The sequence below is a fragment of the Nelumbo lutea genome, chromosome 8, assembly GCF_056320005.1.
Source record: "Nelumbo lutea isolate HS-2025 chromosome 8, American lotus-T2T, whole genome shotgun sequence".
In the NCBI taxonomy this organism is placed as follows: Eukaryota; Viridiplantae; Streptophyta; class Magnoliopsida; order Proteales; family Nelumbonaceae; genus Nelumbo; species Nelumbo lutea.
The window spans coordinates 54,110,313-54,135,711 of NC_142691.1; the positions used below are offsets into that span (position 1 = coordinate 54,110,313).

The 25,399-nt window shown below is 40.2% G+C and overlaps 1 protein-coding gene across 7 annotated transcripts in view; it reads left to right on the plus strand.

Moving 5' to 3' along the window:
- Positions 1–1,140: 1,140 nt before the first annotated feature.
- Positions 1,141–25,399, plus strand: part of LOC148844222 (glutamate receptor 2.7-like) — a 55,186-nt gene continuing 30,927 nt past the window's right edge. Inside the window, exons 1-4 of one of the 7 annotated variants that reach the window (XM_088956750.1) lie at positions 1,142–2,388; positions 2,495–2,555; positions 3,098–3,187; positions 4,289–5,604. In XM_088956750.1, the coding sequence (XP_088812876.1) occupies positions 2,525–2,555; positions 3,098–3,187; positions 4,289–5,604 (1,437 nt within the window). In that variant the 5' untranslated portion in view covers positions 1,142–2,388; positions 2,495–2,524. Of the gene's footprint in view, positions 3,188–4,288; positions 5,605–25,399 lie in introns of all 7 variants that reach the window. The other 6 variants (XM_088956748.1, XM_088956747.1, XM_088956745.1 and 3 more) reach the window with 6 other exon arrangements.

Here is a 25,399-nt window from a genome sequence, read left to right on the forward strand (position 1 = left end):
CCTAACTGGCTAGGAGCCCCCGACTTGATTGCAGGCTGCGAGGCAGGGGTAGCTGGTCTCTCTTTCCCACCGCGAGACGATGTCGAGGTCTCTTCCTGGCGAGAAGGAAGTTCGTTCTGGTGGGGTTTGGTTTGCCGCATGGCCGGATGCTGAGGAGGGAGTGGCTGCTGGGCCTGAGGCAGTGGGGGAAACTGTTGTTGATACTGATACTGGGAAACTTGGTGCAGCACTTGCTGCTGATAAAGTTGAAGCTGCTGGAACTGCTGCATTTGAGCTTGCATAGCTCGCATGCGTTGCATCAGGTCCTCAAACTGGCTTTGGCTGGCCATCGGAGGAATGATGGAGGGTTTAGCGAAGGTTGTTCTGATCGTAGAGGGAAGTGAAACGTTCACGGGTGCCACTGTCCGAGGCACATTCAGAGTGGGAACTCCGTCCGCAGAGAGGGGGACGGTGAACTGTCCAATGCAGACAGTGGTAAACTGGGGTTGTTCCTCAGAGGCGTTTTGGTTTGTACCTCGTCCGACATTGTTGAAGGAAGCCATGGATGCTGAGTTCTGAGAGTTACAGAGATTGGAGGAAGGCTTTTTGAAGCGGTTCCCACAGACGACGCTAAATGATGCTGTGCCATCTGCACTCTTAGCTCTCTCTCTCTTTGTATTCTTTAATTCTCTCAGAGTTCTAACTTAAGCATCAGAGTGTTCCTGCCGGTCGAGCTCCCCAGGAATTCTTCACCTTCCTCTTCGTCTCAGGTACCATCCGTCACTAGCTAGGAACCAGGTTTCTGCCAGATAAGAATGCCCGGATCGCACAACATCAACACTAATCGAGAATTTTCTCTATAGAAAATAAAGAGAGATTACATCAGGAGGAGATTCAAACCACAACTTAGACTCGACCAACACAACGAGTAAGAACATAGCGAATGAGCTAAAACATTATGAGTACAAGGACCTTATTTGATTAGGTGACTGATTCCGTTTTACCCCAAAACTGTTATTTCACCAAAAACCTTATTTGATCAACAAACCGTTGATCCGGACAGTCTAGCCATCCAATGGTTTGACTATTTTTTAATTTTTTTTGTTATGACAAGCCGTTCATTCGATACAAACGATCGAACCATTCGACGTAGGAACCATACCCTGACCGCTTCGTTTTCCGCTTCGGTTTCAAAAACCTTGGATTATAATGAGACAATCATCGATGAAAGAAGCAGAAGCCACATGAAGCTTGATAGCTAATTGTACTGCATGCCACAGCCCCCACAATTCAGCCAACAGTGGTTCATCACCCACTACTGGACCTGTAGAGTGATTGCTATACATGCCATACCTGCACCACTGCACGCCCATTTTTAAAAGTGCCATCAAAGTATACAAGATATCTGCATCAATGGAGTTGGAAGGGGCCAAAGAAAACGTTTGCGCTCGAGTGCAAGGTTGTCACCTGCATGAGCTGCCAAGAAATCCCTATGTTGTCTATTTACTTCTCTAATGATCCCCTAATTCATTCTTTTGATTTTTTTTCTGGGTGTCTGGTAAACGAAAAGGAATCAGGAGAGCATTTGGTCAAGAAGTAAAACAAGGAAAGTATGAGCGGGAGGATGTGTGTAGATCGCTGACTGTGTGGAGAAACTCACTCTAGCTCAGTTGTAATGGGTTTACGGTGATCGATTCTGACGGGAAGTTGGTTTTTAGGGTTGACAATTATATGGACGGTCATAGGGAAGAGATCCTCCTCATGGACGGCTCAGGCAACCCCCTCCTCACCATGCGTCGCAAGGCCTCTCTGTCTCTCTCTGAATTCTTAATTTTTTTCATGAATCTTCTGAGCTTTAATTCGAGTGTGCTAGGCCATTTGTTTAGAGGATCTTCTTCACCCAACACCAGATTCGTTTACGTGATTGAAGACTCCTACTGCCAAAGATCGTGCCAAGTGCTCGATGAGTCGAGGAAAGTGATGACAGAGATTAAGAAAAAGGAATCCATGTCCCAAGGAGGAAGAGGAGGAATCTCCTTCTGTGTGTGTCTTTCTTTTGATCGTACGATCCGGTTTCAATTATGTCTTGCAACGCTCCTCGTTTTATTTCTTGACTAAATGTTCTCCTGATTCCTTTTCATTTACCAGACACCCAGAAACCGCCAGTTGAAAAGGGAGGGAGTGAGAGTGACTGGCGAGGGCAGAGTTCGGCGAGTCTCGGGCGGAAAGTAGAATGGAACGAAGGAGAAGCTGACGGCGCACGCACTAAGCAAATACACGAATCAAAAGACGCATGGCGTGTCCTCATGCTGCGCGAACGGTGCGAGAATGGACTCTGCCCTGATAGAAGCCGAACCCCACATTGACGTCTTCGATCTTGACGCAAGCGTCTTTCGTTCAAAATACCGAGTCTCTGTCTACCGATGGACACGTTCTAAGGCTTATTTATATATTTATTTATTTTTCTCTCAGTCTGGTGTTCAACCTGATGCGAATTTATCTTCGATCATTGCAGGAAGGACGGTAGTGTGGTCGGATTCCTGGAATGAGTGGAAAATTTTCCCCTTTTTTTAAAGGTTGGAATAATGGAATTAGTTTTTTTGATGAATTTATAATGGAAGAAGTTGACTGCAAATATGGAATAGTGAATGTGAAAACGTTGACTGAATTAACTCCCTTTGTCCCTTCTCTGATATTAATTGGTGGAGCTCTCTGCTTCACCAGTTCAAGTTTGGTTGTTTGTTTGTCTGCTTTTTTTTTTTTTTTTGAGGGGGGGGGGGTGTGTAAAACTTTCAAATTTCAAGTCAATATGTTGACCATGAATTCCCTGTATCTTGCTGGAACTCTCTGGCTCAAGGTTTGAACCCTTGAATTCTTTCCCAGTATTCCTTTTAAATAGTCTGAGATAGCTTAGAGGTCGGCCATACAAATATACAATTTCTTTGCTCACGGATGAAGAATCTAGTACACCTCTCTGTTCTCTTCTCTCTTTCTGTAAACTTCTACTCCAATTGGGCGACAGCCCAAACTAGCAGCAAAGTACATATCGGCGTCATTCTTGATTTGAATTCAACAGTTGGAAAGGTTGTTCATGACTGCATTTACATGGCGCTCTCAGATTTCTATGAAGCTCACCATAACTACAGCACCAGGCTTGTACTCCATCTACGGGACTCAAAGGGAGATTCCATTAGAGCAGTGTCGGCTGGTACCTACTATTATCTTATCTTTTCTAAATGCTTAAAATAAGAATTAATCCAAGCAATTTAGAACTTTAAAGTTTCTTTGGCCAACTTTCTAACTACCAAAGAGATGTAATTGGCAGGGTTGACTCATCCCAATACATTGGTTCCACATATGAGTAGAATGATTTTTAAATATGCTAATTTAATGTTTCTAGATGAGTAATACCAACCAACTGTTTGATTCTCAGAATTTTTAAAATAAATATAAAATGTAACCTTCTTTTACTAAGCAAATTATCGAATAATATTAAACAATTAAATTTAGGAAGTTAAATCATCTTTGGAGGGGCCCTATAAAACTAGGTAAGATTCTATGTTATAAACTTTAGCTTTAGCTGCAATACTGTTGGTTGCCTTATCATATTTTCTACCTAGGCATACAAATTCTACAATCTAACATCTATTCAAGTACAAAATGCTCTCAACAAGGGGAATTAAACAGTAATGAAAAAACATAGAAATTACCATTAACAGCCTGTACAGTTGTATGGGAATTTGATTCTACTATAATTCATTTTCCAAAGCTCCAGTGAAAACTAGAAGCAAAACCTCCCTTTGGTACAACAAAACTACCAATATTACTTTGGGAAAACAATCGTAAGGTTATATAACATACACAACTTTAACCTTGCTTGTCAGGAAATTAGACCACATTTGTGGCAATGGCAACTTTGGAAAATTCCTGTATCTAAACTTTTCTCCCATAGAAAACGTATAGTTAAAATGTACAAGTTCCTTTATTTATAAGGTGGAATTTTTCCCTTTGGCTCCAATAAAAAAAAAAGAAAAAAAGAAAAATCCTCTAAGCCCACAAGCCCAGTTGCACTGCATATGTTATCATGAAGCTGGTCTGTGCTTGGTCTTGATTGCATGATGATCCCAATTCCCTGTTTCATCATGGTCTTTGCTAGTCCTAGAATCATCCATGGCAAATTATCAGTTCTCTAGTCATCTTATGCTACTGGATTACATCAAAATCTCTTTTCCTTGTACAACACATTGGTTCAAGCTTGTCTATTCTCATGCTTTTTGTTTCAGTCTGTTAACTTGTGCATGGAATGCAGCTATCGATCTGCTACAGAATTTGGAAGTGCGGGCAATCATAGGACCAGAAACAGCAGCCTTGACTAATTTCATTGTTGATCTTGGAGATAGAACTCATGTGCCAATTATATCTTTCTCTGTGAATAGCCTCTTTTCATCCTTAATCCCAAGTCCTTATTTCATCCAAGCAGTGCAGAATGAAGTCTCCCAGGTAAAAGTAATTTCCACCATGATTCAAGCATTTGGATGGAGGGCAGCCACTCTAATATATGAGGATACTGATTATGGAAGTGGTATTATACCTTATCTGACGGATGTCTTCCAAGAAATAGATATTAGCATCTCATATAAGAGTGTTATTTCTATTAGTGCTACAGATGATCAAATCCTGAAAGAACTCTATAAGTTGATGACTATGCAGACAAGAGTATTTATTGTGCACATGTACTCTACACTTGGCTCACGCCTTTTTCTCAAGGCAAAAGAGGTGGGAATGATCACCAGAGGGTATGCATGGATTATCACAAGTAGGCTTGCAAATTTAATAGATTCAGTGGACTCCTCAGTTCTTGATTCAATGCAAGGAGTGCTTGGGGTAAGATCTTACATTCCCAGATCAAGGAAACTTGATGATTTCATATTCAGATGGAAAACAAATGATGTAAAAAATAGACAAACCATGGGAAGTGGTAAGATAAATATCTTTGGATTGTGGGCATATGATGCAGCTTGGGCACTTGCAGTGGCTGTAGAGAGGACAGAAAGGGTTAATTCTTACTTCCAAAGGCCATCTATTGACAAAGGCTTGACCAACCTATTGACTCTGGGAATATCTCCTGTCGGTCCAAAGCTTCTTAATGAGATCTTAAAAGCTGAGTTCAAAGGTCTAGGTGGTGAATTCCACTTCATAAATGGACAATTACAACCATCTCGTTTACAGATAATCAATGTGAATGGAAGAGAGGAAAAGGAAATTGCATGTTGGTCCCCATCAAATGATCTTTCCGGAGGACCAAACCTGAATAGCACAAAAACATATGCTTTTTTCCTGGCAAGTCTAAAATCTCCTGTTGTCTGGCCAGGCAAATCAACAGAGGTGCCTAGAGGCTGGGAAATGCCAACTAGTGGGAAGAAGCTGAGGATTGGTGTTCCAGTTTGGGGATTCAAAGAATTTGTGAATATGGAAAAGAATGTTTACAACAATTCTACAAAATTCTCTGGCTTTTGCATAGACTTGTTCGAAGCAGTAGTGAAGGAATTACCATATGCTTTGCCGTTTGAGTTTGTCCCATTTTCTGGGAGTTACGATGATCTTATTTACCAAGTCTATCTTCAGGTACATTGAACTCTTGATTCTTGGAAATTGTTCCCAATATCTAAGTGGATCTAACACAGCTAGCTCCCCCCCCCCCCCCAAAGAAAAAAAAAAGGGAAAAAGTACATTTTGTGTTTCCCTAACAAGGCACCATAATTATTAGGATCCTACTATTTTAGACAATTATGTTCTTGAATATTTATGTATCTGTTGGATGATATATTTTTACTTACTGCAGACTTGTAGATAGAACTAAAATCCCAATCAATTGACTCCTCCATATAATCTCTTTTCTCCTTTTTCTTTTTCTCTTCTATTCTACACTGATCTTATATATTTTTCTTTGTTTTTGTTCTTCTTATCATCAATATAAATCACAAGTTAGTATCAAAGCAGTAAAGCTACTACATTTTCCTCACTTTTCATGAGTTTGAAGCACATTCATGGTTAAAGTCAGCAACCTGTATTTAGATCAGAGATTTTTCCTGGTTTTTAGGGATTATTGGAGATGTTTCGAGAAACTATTTATATCCTAGGAAAGGGTCCTAGAGATCTGACTTCCCAAAAAGCAGAAAAAAAACAGAGTTGTAGTTATTTGTTGAAGTTGTTTGCATAGTTTTTAAGGCGCCAAGGCGAGGCTAGGCGACTGGGGGGCACCTCGTCGCCTAGTCGCCTAGGCGATGGATTTTTTTTTATGTTAAAAACATAAATCCTAGGGTAGTTCCGTAGGTATCAGAACCATATTTCTTTAATAATTATTCATGATTTTCATAAGAAAAGTATAAATTTCATATTAAAGCATAGAAAAATCAACATATTCATAAAAGAAAAGGAAGAAGGAAAATAAAATTAAAAAAATATAGGGGCTGAACCCTTATTTTTGTTATAGGAAAATAAGAAAATAAAAAGTATTGGTAGTAGTAGAAGAATTTAGCAATGTTTGTGTTGATTAAACCCTAATAAATAAGAAAATAATAAAAAGAAATTAGTATATAAACACACAAAATTATTATTTTTGTTTAAAAATTTCTATTTTATAATTATAATCTCAAAAAAGAATGAATAAAAAAGTATTTTATAGTAGGAAGTAGAAAACTGCTTGGTGATTAGGCGAGGCGAGCCTCAAAGGGCGCCTCGTCATCTAGGCGTCGCCTTGACAACTATGGTTGTTTGGTTGGATTTAGATTATTATTTGCTTTTAAGAAGAAGAGAAATAGAGAAGAACAAAGAGTGGGAAAGAAAAATTGAGAGGCACACAGATGCCTAATCTCTTCTATTGTTCATTACGAAGAGGTTTGTACAATAACAAATTTACCCCTGATATGTGTAACATATACCCTTAATAGCGTATTTCTTAACCTATTTGATATTAAATCCTAAAAAATAGATCAATCAAGTTAAAAGGCTACTAGGCAATTCGAACTTTTTGTTAGGATACGAACATACAGAAATTGGTATACAGCTTTGGAACTTGAAAATAGTTAGGATATCAAGTATAATATTTCCCTTCCCATGAGATAGGAGCCAAAGACCTATCAATCACTCTATCAGCAATGGATACTTTCTTCTTGCCCAAACACTATTGATAGGAATGAAATAAAAAAGGGATACTAGCCATTTGGTCCATCCAAGGAATGCATTGATTGCAGATGTGGAAGCAAGATTTGCAATTTCTCAAGTAACTGTAAGGACACAATTGTAGTAAGTCCTATACCAGATAGTGAGGGTTATGAAGGTCCAATTGGACTTCCCACACTGTTCTCTAGTTGGCATAAAAACTAGATGTTCTAGGGTTTGTAGAAGTAGAGAAGGAGAAAGAGAGGAAGAAGGATGTATTGAAGAGAGGAGTGTGTGTTACTATTCACACCCTCAAAAAGGTACTTATATTTTGAAGAAAAAATTACAAGAAAGCCCATACTTGGGTGCCCGAATACAAAAGATGATGGCAAGACTAAAACACCATTGTCCAAGCATTTTCAACACTCCCCCTCAAGATGAGCATATATGTCAATCATGTGCAGTTTGACAAGGTTTTTGGCAAACTTTGGATGGTGAACACCCTTAGTGAGGCAATCAGCTAGTTGGTCTTTCGACCTTACAAATGGAAGGCAAATATCTATACTAGAAATTCTCTCTAATAAAGTGTTTGTCCACCTCAATATGCTTTGTACAATCATGTTGAACAGGATTGTAAGCAATATTTATGGCTACTTGGTTGTCACAATACAATCTCATTGGTGTATTTGCTTGGATGCCCATCTCAGTTAATAAGGTCTTCAACCAGCGTAGTTTAGACACTTCATGAGCCATCACCCTGTACTTTGCTTCAACACTAGAACAAGCAACAACAAATTATTTCTTACTTCTCCAAGAAACCATATTGCCTCCAACCAAGGCACAATAACCAAATGTAGATCTTCTATCATCAATGAACCTTGCCCAATTAGCATCTGTGTAAGCTTCAATGTTTAGATGGCCATGATTGGAATACAACATCCCTTTATCAGGGCATCCTTTTAGATAAGATAAAATTCTATTGACTGTTTGCATATAGGATGTTTTGGGTTCATGCATATATTGGCTAATCGCTCCAACTACACAAGAGATGACCCACTCCAACTATAGTAGCACTAAACTTGTGGTTGGGATCAATTGGAGTTTGTACATGCTTACACCCTAACTTACCAACTTCATGGAGCAAGTCAAGAACATACTACCTTTGTGACAAAAAAAATCCCCTTCTTGGATCTTGCAACTTCAATGCCAAAAGTATTTGAAATCACCAAAATCCTTAATCTTAAATTTTGAAGCAACGAAGAATTTTAACTAAGAGATACCTAAGATGTCATCGCCAACCACAATAATGTTGTCAACATATACTATCAACATTGTTACTCTGCCATCAACTCTTCTTATGAACAAGTTGTGATCTTCTTGAGATCAAGAGAATCCAATCTTTAAGATAGCATTTCTAAATTTGTCAAACTAGACTTTAAGGGACTGCTTGAGCCCATACAGGGACTTCTTTAAGCAACAAACTTTTCTTTCACTATTAGGAAATCTTACTCTAAGTGGTAAGTCTATATAAACTTCTTCTTGCAAGTCCCCATTAAGGAAGGCATTCTTTTCACTCATTTGATATAAAGGCCAAGAGTGAGTAGTAGGCAGCAAGAGACATGATCACACGAATAGAGTTCATTTTAGCAACTAGAGCAAAGGTTTCCAGATAATCAATGCCTAAGGCTGAGTGTATCCTTTGGCCATAAGCTCTCGATTGAGCCATTTGCCTTGTGCTTAATAGTGTAAACCCACTTACACCCGACAAGAATCTTATCAGTGGAACAAGGAACAATTTCCCAAGTTTGGTTCTTTATTAGGGCCTTCATCTCTTGGTTCATAGTTTTTTTTTTTTCCCAATGAGGGGGCTGCATTGTCTCTGTAACACTACGGAGGATGGAAGAAGAAGAAATAGCAGAAATACATGCACAACAAAAGGGTGAAAGACCATCATAAGATACATAGTTAGTAATAGGATATGTGCTATATGTCCTCTTTCTTTTTTGGTTGGCAATAGAAAGATCAAAGTCAGGATTAACAACAGAATTATTAGGAGGTTCAAGAGTACCTGAATTTGAGAGATTTGATTGTGATGGGCATTCATTTTTAAGAGACACCCTCTTATTGTGCTTGACGAAAAATTGCTGCTAGGACCGAGGTTGATACATAGGAGGAGGAGGAGGAGGAGGAGGAGGAGGGGAAGGAATACCATCGTTATAAGGAAGAGAGGGAGGAAAAGGAGGAACAAGGACAGGAATCGGAAGACAAAAGGAAGTTTGATCTTCACTTGAATTTTCCCTCTGAAGAGAAGAATGAGATGACTGGAGAAAAGAGGACTCTAGAAAGGTAACATCCTTAGAAATATATCGCTTGTCCGAGAGAGGATTAAAACATCTATAGCCTTTCTAGACTGAAAAGTAACCAAGGAAAACACATTTAATTGATTTAGAGTCAAACTTATGTTGGGTAGGATTCGTATCATGATCAAAACAAATACAACCGAAGATCCCAAAGGGTAGATTAAAGAGGGGTTCATCAGGGAAGAGAAGCTGATGAGGAGACCGAAGGTTAAGGACCCTTGATGGAAGCCTATTATTGAGATACACAACTATCTCAACAGCATCACCCTAAAATTAGGTGGGAACATGAATTTGAAATAGTAAAACTCAAGCTACGTTAACCACATGCCTGTTCTTCCTTCCAATAACTTCATTTTGTTGTGGAGTATGACTGCATGAACTTTGGTGAATAATTTCCCGATCTTTAAGGAACCCATGCAAATGGTTTTCAAAGTATTCCTTGGCATTGTCAAATCTTGTTAATTATTTTCTCAAGCTGCAGCTTTACCATATTCATGAAATTTTAAACAATCATATGAACCTTATCCTGACTTTTCATCAAGTAGAGCCATGTATACCGACTATAGTCATCAATGAAGAGAATAAAGTATTTATACCCACCCATGCAAGGGATAGCATATGGGCCCTAAACATCAATATGAACCAAATGGAAAGCAATATTACTTCTTTTACTAATCGCAAAATATGTGGTTTTACATTGTTTGGACAAATGGCAAACTTTACATTTAGGGTTCATTTTTGACACCGGATTAAACAAGTCTGGAAACAAAATTTTTATAGAACCAAAAGACATATGACCAAGATGACAGTACCATAATTTCAAAAGACTCCTTTTCTCATGAGAACAAAACTCAATTTGGCTCGATATCCATGCTCTGAAGGTCCACCAAAGAGGTATCAACTTCATGCCCACTTTCAATCATCTTCCTCGTGCTCAGGTCCTAGAAAACACAATGGGTAGATCCAAGAGAAATTATAGGACTTTGTAAAAGAACTTACAGACAACAAATTTTTATGTAATTGAGGTACATGAAGAACAAATCCGAGAAAGGTTTTGGTCAAGTTGTAAATCACACCTACAATAATCTGATTTAAAAGAAAAGAAATGGGAGAAAAGAGATTGAAGAGAGAGAAGTGATGGAGGAAGAAGATGGAAGAAAAGGAAGAAGAAGAGAGTAGTTCAAAACCTCTCTTCAGCCTCTAATGATCTCTTTTATTCTTTTGTTGTAAAAAATAAGGACAATTACAAGAATGCCCTTAGTAGGGCATCCATCACTAAAGACAACAATAAAAAAAGAGAAAATTGGCTCATAGCTAAGCCTACTACCTACTAACACAAGTCATGAACATAACTTAAAGAAAAACAAAGAAATTAAGGCCCATTCAATCCATTATCTCTACACTCCCCCTCAAGCTATAGACATCAATCGTGCCCAGCTTGCTTGCACAATGTTGTAACTTTTCCTTGGGGACACCCTTGGTGAAAGCATCTGTTAACTGTTGCTATGAGGCAATAAAAGGAAGGAAAACTTCTCTGGAAGCTACCCTTTTTCTCATAAAATGCCAGTCAATTTCAATATGTTGTCCTGTCATGCTGAACTGGGTTGTGAGCTATGTTGATCGTAGCTTGATTATAGTAGTCGATCAAGACTATAGTTAGTCTTGGATTCCAAAGGATTTCAGATTGAGAAAAGTAGAAGGAAAGGGAGAGAAGAAGAAGAAAGCAAAAGTACACAAGGGTTTTGAAAAGAAGGGATAGATCGAATGAATCTGTCGTCGCCACTCTCTCAATATTTATATGTTATGTTCACTAATTGTAGGAAAGGACAGAATTGCCCTTAATGCTTACATGGCAAATAAAACAATAATAAACTGAAATAACAAGCTGTCTAAAATAACTACCAACTAACACTGACATAACTAACAAAGATTACATGTGCTGTCATACGAACACAGTGGGGACCACAGCCGTGGGGCTCACATCAGTGTTTTCTACACTCCTCAAGTTGGGAATAGATATTTGTCATTCCCAACTTGCATAGGTCTACCTCTAACTTCTTCCTTGGAACAGCCTTGGTGAGAAGATTTGCGAGATGCATGTTGGAGGTGATATACGGGAGACACACTTTTTGTGATGAGACCCTTTCTCTGACAAAATGTCGATCAACTTCGATATGTTTATTTCTGTCATGCTGCACCGGATTGTGAGCTATATTAATAGCCGCCTGATTATCGCAATACAACATCAAGGGCTTCTCATAATCAATACCCAACTCTTCAAGTAGTGATTTCAGCCACTCCATTAGCCATTGATCTGTATTCAGCTTCGGCACTAGAGCGAGAAACAACACTTTGTTTCTTACACCTCCAAGATTACCTCCTACAAGGGCACAATATCCAGAGGTAGACCTCCTGTCATCAACACTCCCAGCCCAATCAACATCTGTATAGACCTCCACCTTCATGTGATTATTATTCTTGAACAATATACCTCTACCTGGACATTTCTTCAAGTATGCTAATATTCTCTCAACTACAAGAAGATGAGTAGTTCTAGGGGAATGCATGTACTGGCTGACAACATCGACTGCATAACTGATGTCTGGCCGTGTGAGACAGAGATATAGGAGCTTTCCAACCAACCGTTGGAACATAACTTTGTCTTCAAGAGGCTCTCCACCCTCTGCACTGATCTTGTGATCTGTTCAATGGGTGTATCTGCAGGCTTGACACCTAACTTTCCAGTTTCTGCCAACAAATCTAGAATATACTTCCTTTGAGAAATAAAGATCCCCTATTTAGATCTAGCAACCTCAATACCCAAAAAATATTGCAGTACACCAAGATCTTTCACCTCAAACTCTTGATGAAGGAGCTGTTTGAGGGACTCAATCTCACTATTATTATTCCCTACCACTACAATATCATTCACATGTACAACAAGCAAGGTCAAGGAAGAGTTCACTCTTTTAACGAACAATGTATGATCTGACTGGGCCTGTACATAGCCAAATTTTCCAAGGGCTAGTCTAAATCTATCAAACCAAGCTCTAGGGGACTGCTTTAGTCCATACAATGCATTCAGTCGGCAAACCTTCTTACCCGTCTCTGCATCATAAAATCCAGGGGGCAACTGCATGTAGACTTCTTCCTTTTAGTCTCCATTCAGAAAGGCATTTTTAACGTCCATCTGGAACAAGGGCCAAGAGTAACTTGCTGCAAGGGCTAATAGAACTCGAATAGTGGTCATCTTGGCTACTGGGGCAAAAGTCTCCAAGTAGTCTATACCATAAATCTGAATAAATCCTTTTGCAACCAACCAGGCTTTGTACCTTTCAATGGAGCCATCAACATTATGTTTTACAGTAAATACCCATCTACATCCAACCGGTTTCTTTTCTTTGGGTAAGTCAACTAGCTTCCAAGTATTATTTTTCAAAAGGGCATCCATTTCAACTTTCATTGCATCTTTCCACTCAGGAACTGACAAAGCTTCTTGCACTGTTCTGGGGATAGGAATATCAACAATGGAAATAAGAAAGGACCTGTAAGAAGGAGACAGACGATCATAGGATAGAAACTGGGAAATGCAGTGAGCTGTGGATGTGGTGCAACGCCGTTTCCCTTTACGAACCGCAATAGGGAGGTCAAGGTCATCCGAAGGAAGGGAAGCAGCAACAGTGGAAGGTATCTCAGTGGGTCCTGGACCCGATAAGGGGACTGCAGTACCTGGATCTGGATCCGCAGAAGGAACTGGGGCTGGCCTGGATTGCTGATGACCAAAATCAACCTGCCTCAATCGCTTGTGATAGACTTTCAACTCCTGATCCCTCTGACAACCCTCACCATTACAGCCCTCATCACTCAATGGAATGGGTAAAGGAACCTCCGATGAGTTAACCCCACTCTCACTACGCTCCCCCTGAGGAAAAAGACCCAAATTCTCACTACTCTCCCCTGAGGAGAAGCCCTAGGATAATAGGATACCTCCTCAAAGAAGGTGACATCCATCGAAACAAATCTCCTCCCCGAAACAGGATCATAGCAGCAATAACTCTTTTGAGATTGTGCATAACCGAGAAAAATGCATTTGGAGGCCTTAGGGTTAAATTTGGAATGATGAGGTTCAAGAATCTGAACAAAGCAGGTGCAACCAAAGGTTTTAAGAGGAACAGTAAACAACTCCTTGTCTGCATAGAGAAGGGTAAACAGAGGCTTCATGTCGAGAACCCGTGAGGGAACCCGATTAATGAGATACACTGCCGTGAGAATAGCATCACCCCAGAAACGGATAGGCACATTGGAGGTAAACATAATGCTTCTAGCCACCTCCAAAATGTGCCTATTCTTCCTCTCGGCAACCCCATTCTGCTGTGGTGTATGAGGACAAGTGCTCTGGTGAATAACCCCATGATCGAGTAGATAAGAGGCCAGTGGCTTGGCAAAGTATTTTTTTGCATTATCAGATCTGAGGATTTTGATTTTGACCCCAAACTGGGTTAAAATCATTTGATGAAAGTTTTGGGTCAGAGCGGGAACCTCATCTCGAGAACGCATTAGGTAGACCCAAGAAAAATGGGTATAGTCATCAACAAACAAAGGAAAATATCTATACCCCCCCCCCATAGAAGGGATGTGATACGGGCCCCAAACATCGGTGTGCACAATATCAAAAGAATTACTACTTCTTTTATTATTCAAGGAATAAGATGTTCTACAATGTTTGGCAAGCTCATAACTCTCACATCTCAAATTTGACATTTCAACAGACTCAAATAAAGTAGGAAACAAACTCTTCAAAGACCGAAAAGATAAATGATTTAATCGATTATGCCAGAGCATAACCGGACTCACAGACTGAGAGACAAAAGACTTCTTATCCATAGGCTCTTTCCAATGAGAACTCTCCCCAAGAAGATAGATCCTGTTCGTCTCACGGCCAGTCCCAATCACCTTCCTCGTCTCCAAGTCCTAAAAAACACATCGGTCAGGGAAAAAGGTTACTGAATAGTTCTGATGTTTTGTAATACTACTGACTGAAAGCAAATTAGTATCAAGTTTAGGAACATGCAAGACTGAGGATAAGGAGATAGTATTAGATAACTTGATGGCACCCTTGCCAGAAATGGGAACAAGGGAGCCATCAGCAATGGATACTTTATCTCTACCAGAAGATAAGTGATAAGTAGTGAACAGTGATGGCAAGCTAGTCATATGGTAAGATGCACTTGAGTCTATTACCCAACAATGTTCAGTGTTACCTGGAGCTGAAGCATGGTAAGCTGAGGCCCAAGTACTTGAATGAGCAAATGCTGATGTGGTAGGGGCTGATGGTGACTGAGATGACTGAGCTGAATTCCCAACCTCCTTTTCCAACTGTATTAGGTCAGCCCGAACAACAACTAAGGTATCTAGGGGCGTGCCTTTTGTGCTCGATGAGGATGTAGAATCGGTATTCATAGCCATATGAGCATTACCCCTTTTATTCCTTAGTTTTGCTGGGACTAAATGAGGGTGCAGCTTCCAACATGTATCTTTCTTATGCTTGGGTTTCTTATAATGTTCACATACTAGATCTTGCTTATCTTCCTTCTTCATGTCCCTTTCTGTATCACCCCCAGACTTAGGTTTAACTGCTGCTAGGACTGGGGGGAAGGGCTGATGCTGCATCATAACCTTTCTTCTAGTCTCTTCACTATGCACTAGGGAGTAGGCTTGAGATAAGGTCACACTGTCTCTTGTTAGTATTTGTTGTCTCACAATGTCATAATCAGAATTTGGGCCACCAGCTAGATATTCAAACACCCTATTGGTCTCGACTTGCTTTCTATGGGTCTTTGCATCTTTTGGACTTTTCCACTCAAGACTCTCCAAATGGTCAATTTCATGCCATAGAGATTTCAAGGTAGAGAAATAAACAGAGACTGGTTTCTCTCCTTGTTTGAGGTTATTTACTTCACACTTCATTTCATAGGCTCTAGCAACATTAAGGGGTTGGGACTAGGTCTCTTTCATGACATCCCATATCTCCTTGACTGTCTTTGCCCACAAGTAATTTTGGCTGATATGTGGCTGCATAGAGTTGCATAGCCATGTCATAACCAAGTAGTTCTCCTGAACCCACTTGGTATACATTGGGTCCTCCTTGGAAGGTTTCTTTCACATCTCCCAATAGGTAGCTAAGTTTTCCCCTTCCCCCAATAGCCATTATGGCCGATTGGGCCCATTCCAAGTAATTGGATCCGTCAAATCTCACAGTTGTAATCTGAAATGCAGTCTCAGACATATTACCAGAACTGCTGTTCCCAAAGACACCTTCCCCCTGATTTTTGAACTCCATTCTTGGTTAAGAAACAGTAGTTAAGAACTATTAGGGCTACTGTAATAGAAAACAACAGTTAAATAACTGATCACAATCAGAAATCTGTATGAAATCAGTTCAGATCTGATCTGAAACCAATCGGCAGTCGGAATATAATCAGTCCGATAACAGTTCTCACCCCCAAAATAGGCTCGGAAGCCGAAACAGGTCTAGAAACCACTTAGAAAACAACCTGTAATGCTGAAGTAGAATTAGGGTTTTAATCGTAGGATTAGGAAAACCTTTGTGAGAACATAAACAGTGCTCAGCCGTACCTTTCAAAGGATTCACAGTCAAGTCTGGTCGTAGGGTTAATGACAAACCCTAAAAAAACTGATCACCTCTGGGAAAATAAAGGAGAGTTTGGCCGCTCCTCCCAGATAGGTCCAACTTATCTTGACTGACAACAATCTCAAGGGAAAAATAAAAACTTACCCAGAAAACTCTGATCGCTACCTTCAATCGTGGCCCGAACCCTAACCTTCTCTGATTCTTCCTGATTACCAGAACACTCTCCAAGCCTCTACAAGCCTTCGGACAACTGCGAAACCTTTCTGGTAACCTCCAAGAATCAGCCAACGAACAATCCTTTGTAAGCTTCCAGCCCTAGACAGTTCTCATGTGGTCGACTGGACTAGACACACATGAGAAACCCTAGATAGGCTCTGATACCAAGTAGTCGATCAAGACTACAGTCGGTCTTGGATTCCAAAGGATTTCAGATTGAGAAAAGTAGAAGGAAAGAGAGAGAAGAAGAAGAAGAAAACAAAAGTACACAAGGGTTTTGAAAAGGAGGGACAGATGGAATGAATCTGCCGCCGCCACTCTCTCAATATTTATATGTTATGTTCACTAATTGTAGGAAAGGGCAGAATTGCCCTTAATGCTTACATGGCAAATAAAACAATAATAAACTGAAATAACAAGCTGTCTAAAATAACTACCAACTAACACTGACAGAGCTAACAAAGATTAGATGTGCTGTCATACGAACACAGTGGGGACCATAGCCGTGGGGCCCACATCAGTGTTCTCTACAATTATCACAATAAAGCATTAAGGGCTTATCATGTGTAATACCCATCTCCTCTAGAAGTGACTTGAGCCATAACAACTTTGAAACTCCATGTGCCATTGTGTTGTACTTTGTTTTAGCTGAAGATCTGTCTACTACTGACTATTTCTTACTTCTCCAGGAGACGATGTTCCCTGCAACCAAGGCATAGTAACTAGATGTAGATCTCCTCCCAATCGACATCTGTGTAAGCATCTAGCTTCATGTTTCAATGCCTAGAGAATAGGATACCCTTTCTTGGAGTTCCCTTCAGTAACACAGAAGCAACCATATGTATGTGTCTATGGGCATTCATAAATTGGCTAATCACACTAACAACATATGAGATATCTAGTCATGTCATGCAAAGGTATAGTGACTTCCCTAATAGTCTTTGGAACACTCCCCTGTCTGCCAAAAGCTCACCATCATCATTTGAGAGTTTATGGTTAGCATCAATAGGTGTAGAAATAGGTTTGGCACCAAGTTTTTCAATCTCCGTGAGAAGATCTAACACATACTTCCGTTGGGTGATAAAGATGCCTTCTTTACACCTAGCAACTTTGATTCCCAGGAAATATCTCAATTCCCCTAAATCCTTAATTTCAAATTCTGAGTTAAGGAATGTCTTGAGTGCCTGAACTTCCTCTGTATCACTCCTTGTAATGACAATGTCATCAACATAAACAATGAGGAAGGTAACTTGAGTGTCTTTCCTCTTCACAAACAAGGTATGGTTGGACTGTGTCTGTGTATAGCCAAACTCAACAAGTGCAGCTCTGAATCTATCAAACCAAGCTCATAGGGATTGCTTGAGGCCATAAAGAGATTTCTTCAACTTGCATACCTTGCCCTTTATTTCCTTATCATACCCGGTGGAAGTGACATATAAACCTCTTTAGTCAAGTCTCCATTTAAGGAAGTATTCTTTACATCAAATTGATATAAGGGTCAATCATAACTTATTGCTAAGGATAACAAAACTCTCACTGTGGTCTTTTTTGCAATTGGTGAGAAAGTCTCCATATAATCAACTCTATATATTTGAGTTTAACCCTTGGCTACTAGCCAAGCCTTATACCTCTCAATGGTGCATCAATATGATACTTGATTGATAGTGAACACCCACTTACATCCCACTGGTTTATTTCCATGAGGCAAATCCACAATATCCCAAGTATGTTTTTTACGAAGTGCTTCTATTTTATTTCTCATAACCTACCTCCATTTTGGCTTAGACAAGGCCTTTGTAATTGACTTGGGTATAGGCTGAGAAGAAATGGAGGCTAATAAAGAATAATAATATAGGGATAACAGGTTGTATGGGAGGTGTTTGAAAATACAATGTGTTGTACATTTCCTCTTACCTTTTTTCACGGCAATAGGTAGCTCCAAGTCTAGGAAGGGAGGTTTTGGAGCAGGGTAAAGGATTTGTCCTCTCTTCAGGGAATGAGAGTGTTTGAGGCTCAATTATAGATGAGGGAAGAATCTAATCATGTTGTAGTCTTTGTCTCTAATACCACCTTTGAACTTTGAACAAAAGAATGAGTATTAAAAACTGGAGGACTAGTAGGAGGAGCAATAGGAGTGGTAGAACTAGGAGACAAAAGCTATGCCATTGGAATAGAAGGAACCATAGGAGACTCAACATCAGGATCAAAAGGAGAAGGCAGAGGAAGTGGTGAAGAAAACACTTCACTGGAGTGCTCCCCTTTAGAAGAATGACCATAAAATGGAAGTGACTCTACAAAGGTAACATCCATGGATACTAAACAATTTCCACTAGTGGAATCAAAATGGCAATAGCCCTTTTGTGTAGAGGCATAACCTAAGAAAATGTACTTCTAGGTCTTCGGTTCAAACTTTTGTCTCTAAGAGCTTGGGACATGAACATAACACGTGCACTCAAAGACACACAAGGGAATAGGAAATAATTCATTCTCAGAAAACAGGACAACAAAGGGAGATTTGAACCCCAAGAATCGAGAAGGCATGTGGTTAATAAAGTAGGTAGTTGTTATCGTTGAATCACACCAAAATTTCATTGGAACATAGGAGGCAAAAAAGATGCTCTTGGCTACTTCAACAACATGTCGGTTCTCTCTTTGCTACCCCATTTTGTTCTGGAGTATGAGGACAAGAACTTTGATGTATAACCCCAAACATTTCAAAGTATGAAACGCTATCATTCTCAAAACATTCTTTAGCAATATCTGATTAGAATATCTTGATGTGGATATCAATTTGGCTAAGCATAAATTCATGAAATTGTTTTACAATTTTGGGTATTTCAGCATGAGAATGCATAAGACAAAGCTAGGCTTAACAAGGAAAATCATCGATAAACAGAATAAAATATTTATAACTACTCATGCAAGGTAAATGGTATGGCCCCCACACATCAGTTCCAATACATACTTCCTTTGAGAGATGAATATCCTATTCTTGGATCTTATAACCTCAATCACCAGAAAAATATTTTATTTCACCTATCTCAAATTCTTATTGTAGTGACTTCTTGAGTGCATCAATCTCCCTTAGATTATTCTCTGTAACAACTATATCATCCACATACACAATCAGTACTGACACAAGTGCTTCTCTCCTCTTCACAAAGAGAGTGTGACCTGACTGGGTCTGTGTATCCAAAATGGATCAATGCCCCATAAACCTGTCAAACCATGTCCTAAGTGACTGTTTCAAACACTATAATGAATTTTTCAGCCTGCAAGCTTTTCCCTCACCAACATTCTCATAGAAACCGATTGGAAAGTCCATATATACCTCTTGCAAATCACTATTAAGGAATGCATTTTTAACATCAAGCTAAAAGACCAACCATGAATAAGTAGTTGATAGAGACAAGAGAATCTAAACTGAGCTCATATTAGTTATTGGTGCAAAGGTCTCTACATAATCTATACCATAGGTTTGTGTATACCCTTTTGCAGCCAACCTTGCCTTGTACCTCTCTATGTTGCCGTTAGCCTTGTACTTCACATTGAATATCCAACTATCTCATTGTTTGTAGGAAGAGCAACTACCTCCCACGTCTAGTTCTTAATATGAGCCTCCATTTCTGCTTTCATATCCGTTCTCCACTTAGCTTTGAAGAGAGCCTCATTGACATTCCTGGGTATAGACACAAAATCTAGAGAAGAAAGGAAAGAATTATAGGAAGGTGATAGAGCACTGTAGGAGAGATGGTGTGAAATGCAATGGGCTGTACACTTTCTCTTTTCCTTGTGAATTGCAATGGGAAGACCGAAGATCAAGTCCATCTGCAACATTAGTATTGGGTACAAAAACATCACCAATGGGATTAGAGGCAATAACAGGCTCAAGGGAAATACTTGGAACTGTATTAGCTGAACTTGGAATCTCGGATGGACCAATGGAGTGTTAGACAGTTTTGTATGCCCTTAGCTTCAATCTGATTTGATGTACTTTTGTTATTTAGTGGAAATAAATAAAGTGCATGTTTGATTCATGTTGTTTGGTTTAATTCTGTGTAAAACCCTAAAACTGGACATTTATAGAGACTCATGTTAGTTTTAAATGTTCACAGCTGTTGGATAAGTCTGGGGAGATTTATCCTGCCAAGGCTGATACTGGTGTGCCACCAAGTGTTGGGATGGCCTGTCTCAGCCATCAGGGTAAGACCCGAGGCACATGCAGTATGGGATTACTTGAATCCTTGAACCGGACCAGATTTCCAGTATTGCCCTGGACCTTGGAGATAGATGGGCAAAACTGGAAAGTTACACCTGACCCCTAGACTCGATTATGACATTTCACTAGGTGTTGGATCAGGCTGCCTTTGATATGCCATTCAGTGAGATCCTTAGCGGGGATCAAAACCTGGGTATGTTGGGGCAGTTTGAGAATTCATCTGAGTGGGTGATCATAGTGACAGAATCAGCCACTTTGTCGGACAAAGGGTAATGATCGGGAATGCACTCTCTCTGATGGAAACCAAACTGCCGGCAGTTGATTTCAATCGTTGGAATTTTGTTTTGCAAAATTAATATATTTATATATATGTACGGTTTCGAATTGTTTGCAAATGGTTTTAATTCCCGGGATCCATGTGAGAGGAGAGTGCGGCACTGTTCCTTGCAGCCGAGGGAGAGGTCCTCTCTTGTCGGGCAGTGCTTGATCATTAAGGGCTGAGAGGTTAAGTGTAAGACCATTGAGGATAATACCTGATGGGCTAATCTTGCACCTGCCCACAGTCCCTGGGTTTTTATAAGATGGCTTGGCCCAGGGACCACTTAATGTAAGTGTTGGGCCCATAGGGTCCATATGATGGACTCAAGGGGTTCATTGAGTTTTTCAGTGAATTCGGCTGGGCCTTGTATTAAAGGCTGGGACGAACCCATGTGGCTGGTGTGTAGATCAATGCTTGGGTCCCACGCCATACAAAGAAGCCCAACTGGGCAGCAGATTGGAAAGTAATTAGACACTGAACACTTAATGGGCCAAAAGCCCATTTCGAGGTGGGCTGATATGATCACCCATCCATGGGGCGAATTTGAGATTAAAGTTAGTAAAAGGATTGGGCCTTTTAGCCTTATCCACTCTAAGAGACCAAATTCAAATTAGATTTGAATCTGGTAACCTCCTGATAAGATCAGGAGTAAGCTAACTCTATCTGCAGAAAGGATTAAGATTATCCCCTATCCAAATACTGATTTGGATTGGGATAACTCCTAAAAAGGAGGTTTCTTAATCAAGAAGAAAGGAGGAGATTTCGAACCACCTTGAAGAGGTATAGGATACCTCCTGCGAATTTAGATCTGATCTGATTCATGATCTCCAGAAAAAACAGAAAAACAGTTTAGCCTTTTTGTTTTGGAAATCTCCTCCTGCCGCCGCCATCTGCCATTGCAAGATTAGATCTTTGCAGAGAAGAAAGTCAAGAAATCTATTCTTGACATCAGTCTTGCAAGAAAGACTAAAAAGGATTCAGTGTTTAGTACTTCCAGAGGATTCTTGTGAAGGATCCAGTGTGTAGGACGCACCCTGCTGGTTCTGTTCCATTCACAGCTGTGTCATCTTCAGCAGGAACGGATCTTGGAGCATTCTTTGGGCGTGAACACCAACTTTGGGAGATACTGTTTCTCCGGATCAGGTATATTCCCCCCATTTTCTTTTGGTACAGATCTGGTTTGATTATGGTTCAAGTAGGATCCTTGAATATTGTATTCTAAATTTAGGGAATATGATTCCCAGTTGAGAGAAGGTAGGAAATTTTTGAAATTCGCCCACCCATTCCGCAACCTTTATGGCGTCCATTATTTGGATCCTACCATTCTTTCAGTGGTATCAGAGCCATAGGTTCGAATCTTGAACCAAAAGAAAATCAGATCTGACTCTGCGCAGATGGATAGAAGGTGTTCTTTCAGGATTTGCGCAGATTGTTTTCTTTATTTCAAGAAACTGTTTCTTGTTAAGGGCGATTGATCTGAAATTAATTTTATTAAATCCAAAATTTATTTAGAATTGTTCTTTATTTATTTTTGATTTAATGGACTGTTCGAACCTGGAGATCACAGTGCAGATTTGGCGCAGATAGTCTGCGCACCCTTTTACTTTCCTTTTATTTATATTCGGTTTGTAAATAATTTTTTTTATTTTAGACTGAATGTATAGGATTTGATCAAGAATGTAATTAATAGAAATAGGATTTCTGTTATTTTTCTTGATTAAAGAAGAAGGAAGAAGAAGGCGGCGCTGGAGATTTGCAGTTGGAGAAATCGCTTTCTGCGATTTGCAGTTTGTGAAACTACAACCCTTGTGATTAACCTCTGTTTTGCAGGTGGTGCGAACAGTCCATAGTTTGTTTTGTGATTGTTTGCAATCAAAATTATTAATTTCAGATCTTTCATGAAATAATTCTTGAATTGAAAATCAGTTTTGGATCCTCTCGGACTAGATTGGACCAAAAGTGTTTGGACCGAATCTGGGGTTCGATAGGGACTGTTTTTCAGTCTGTATTTCTCACACTTGCTGTTCCAAATCTGATGTTCAATTACAAGGATTAATTCGGCCCACCTGTAAAGCCCAGTTTTAAAGGGTTAAAACTGCAAAAGGCCCATTACTGTGAGATAAGCTGTATGGGCCAAACTGCTATCTGCGATTCAGCCCATACACCTAGTAGTCATTAATTGTTAATGACTTAGTTTTTAAATGGGCTATTCAATGGGCTTTACAGCAGTTAATTGATTGGATCAATTCCTCCTTTACATGTGATGTTTGGATGTTTGATGTGCTGCGACCATGGGCCATAAGTACTTGGCCCATGAAGACTCGTTAGTGGCTCTTGCGCACACCATGGCTGAATGCACATCATTGCCATGGTGTCCTTCAAGGTCATTGGATGACCCCTCTTTGCTTGGTGGGCCCCCACAACCCTGAAAAGGGATGCGTACGGAACCCCTAGCCGATTAAGGCCCACCAGAAATCTGACTTTATGAAAGTCAGTGGGAGCCACTCTGGTTTGACCTAAATTAAAACTAGGGCGTTTTTGTTCCCTCCAGCAAATATGAATGCATGTGATAGGGAGACCCATATGATGGACTTTCTGAAGGCCTTCCGTCATTAGCACAATGATGGGTCCTTCAGTAATGAGGAAACACACCATGAAATTGGGCTATCCATTTGCTGTTGGATCTATTAGAGTGTTTAATAAGATGATAGGGGCGTCATAGACCGATGTGGGAGGGGCTTCACCAGAAAATGGGAACTCTCTCACGGTACCTTGGCGTAACCTGAATATGATGGGTAAGCACTCACTGGACAGAAAGGTTTACCTGAAAACGGCTCTGAACCTTGTTTGATAGAGGCCAAAGGGAAACTCATTTGGTGAGTAGATATGATCCGTCACAGAAAGGTGGTGAGGTTATGCAGCTGAAACAGTTGGCTTCACGCACCCCATGTGATTTCCCACATTTCCAGAGACATTTCGTCGTCTCCGTCACTGAGAAAGGAGGGAAATCTCAGAGATGAACAAATGGGAATGGAACATAGATTAAAAGCCATATCTATGTAGGTAACATGAATCAAACTAAGGTTGTGGACTAATGTTTTTGCTATTTTATCAGAAAATGGCAAACGGTCAATTTGCAAAGCTTCTAGTCGATAACAAGCTAAAGGGCCCAAACTATGCCGACTGGTACAGAAATCTTATGCTGGTCCTAACTTCCGAAAAGTTAGACAAGGTGGTGAAAAATCCTGCACCGGAACGTCCGGGTGATAGGGCTTCTGAGGCCCGTAGGAGGGACTACCAAGAGTGGGAGGATAAGAACTCCCTAGCCCGTTGTTTTGTCGTTGCCTCATTAGACAACTCAATACAGAGGCAGTTCGATCAGATCGAATTTGCCAAGGACATATTGGACAGTCTAAGAACAATGTATGAAGAGCAGAACCGTTCTACTCGACAGAAGGTCCTGAAATTGTTCATGACCGCGCAGATGACCAAAGGGCAGAAAGTTCATGACCATTGTCTTCGGATGATGGGTTACATTAATGAACTTGAAGCTCTTGGATCCGGGCTAGATCTTGGCACGCAAGTGGATGCCATCCTCAATTCTTTGCCCTCTTCCTTCAATGCGTTCACAATGAACTACAATATGAATAAGCTGAATGTCAGCGTCCAGGAACTCAGCAATATGTTGCAGAGAGCCGAGGATCTACTCAAGAAGGATGAGCCAGTGGTTATGCTTGCTGAAGCTAACAAATCGGGCAAGAAAAAGAGAAAGGCAAAGAAGCCTCAGAAGAAGGCTACCAATCCTAAGAAGCAGAAGAAGAACAAGGCATCTGATGTCTGTCACTTCTGCAAGCAGACCAGCCACTGGAAGAGGAATTGTCCTGCCTACCTGGAATCTAAGAAAGGTAACATCGAAACTTGTGTCATAGAAACTAACTTGTTAGTTACTTCTGTGTCCTGGTGTGTTGACTCCGGGGCTTCAACTCATGCGTGTAACTCACTGCAGGGGTTCAAAGTTAGCAGAAGGTTGAGTGAAGGTGAAGTGACATTATTCTTGGGAACAACTGCAAGTGTTGCAGCAGCGGCAATAGGAACCGTAGAATTAGTTTTTAAAGAAGGAATACTTGTACTTAAAGATTGTCTTTATGTACAGAACTTGAGAAGAAATTTAATTTCTGTTTCAAAACTGTGTGCTGATGGATATACTGTTTATTTTAGTAATGTGATTACTGTTAAACGGAATAATAAATTCATCGCATGCGGGGAACAAGAGAACGGTCTCTATGTTCTACATCCTTCTTTGGAAACTAACTTAACCGAAACTACGTCGGTCGAAAATCCCAAGAAAAGGAATCGTGATACAGTAAGTCCCATGTGCCTCTGGCATTGCCGACTTGGCCATATCGGTATTGATCGAATCACAAGGTTGGTAAAGGATGGTCCTTCGGATTTTCTAACTGTAGAAAATCTTCCCACTTGTGAACCTTGCCTTC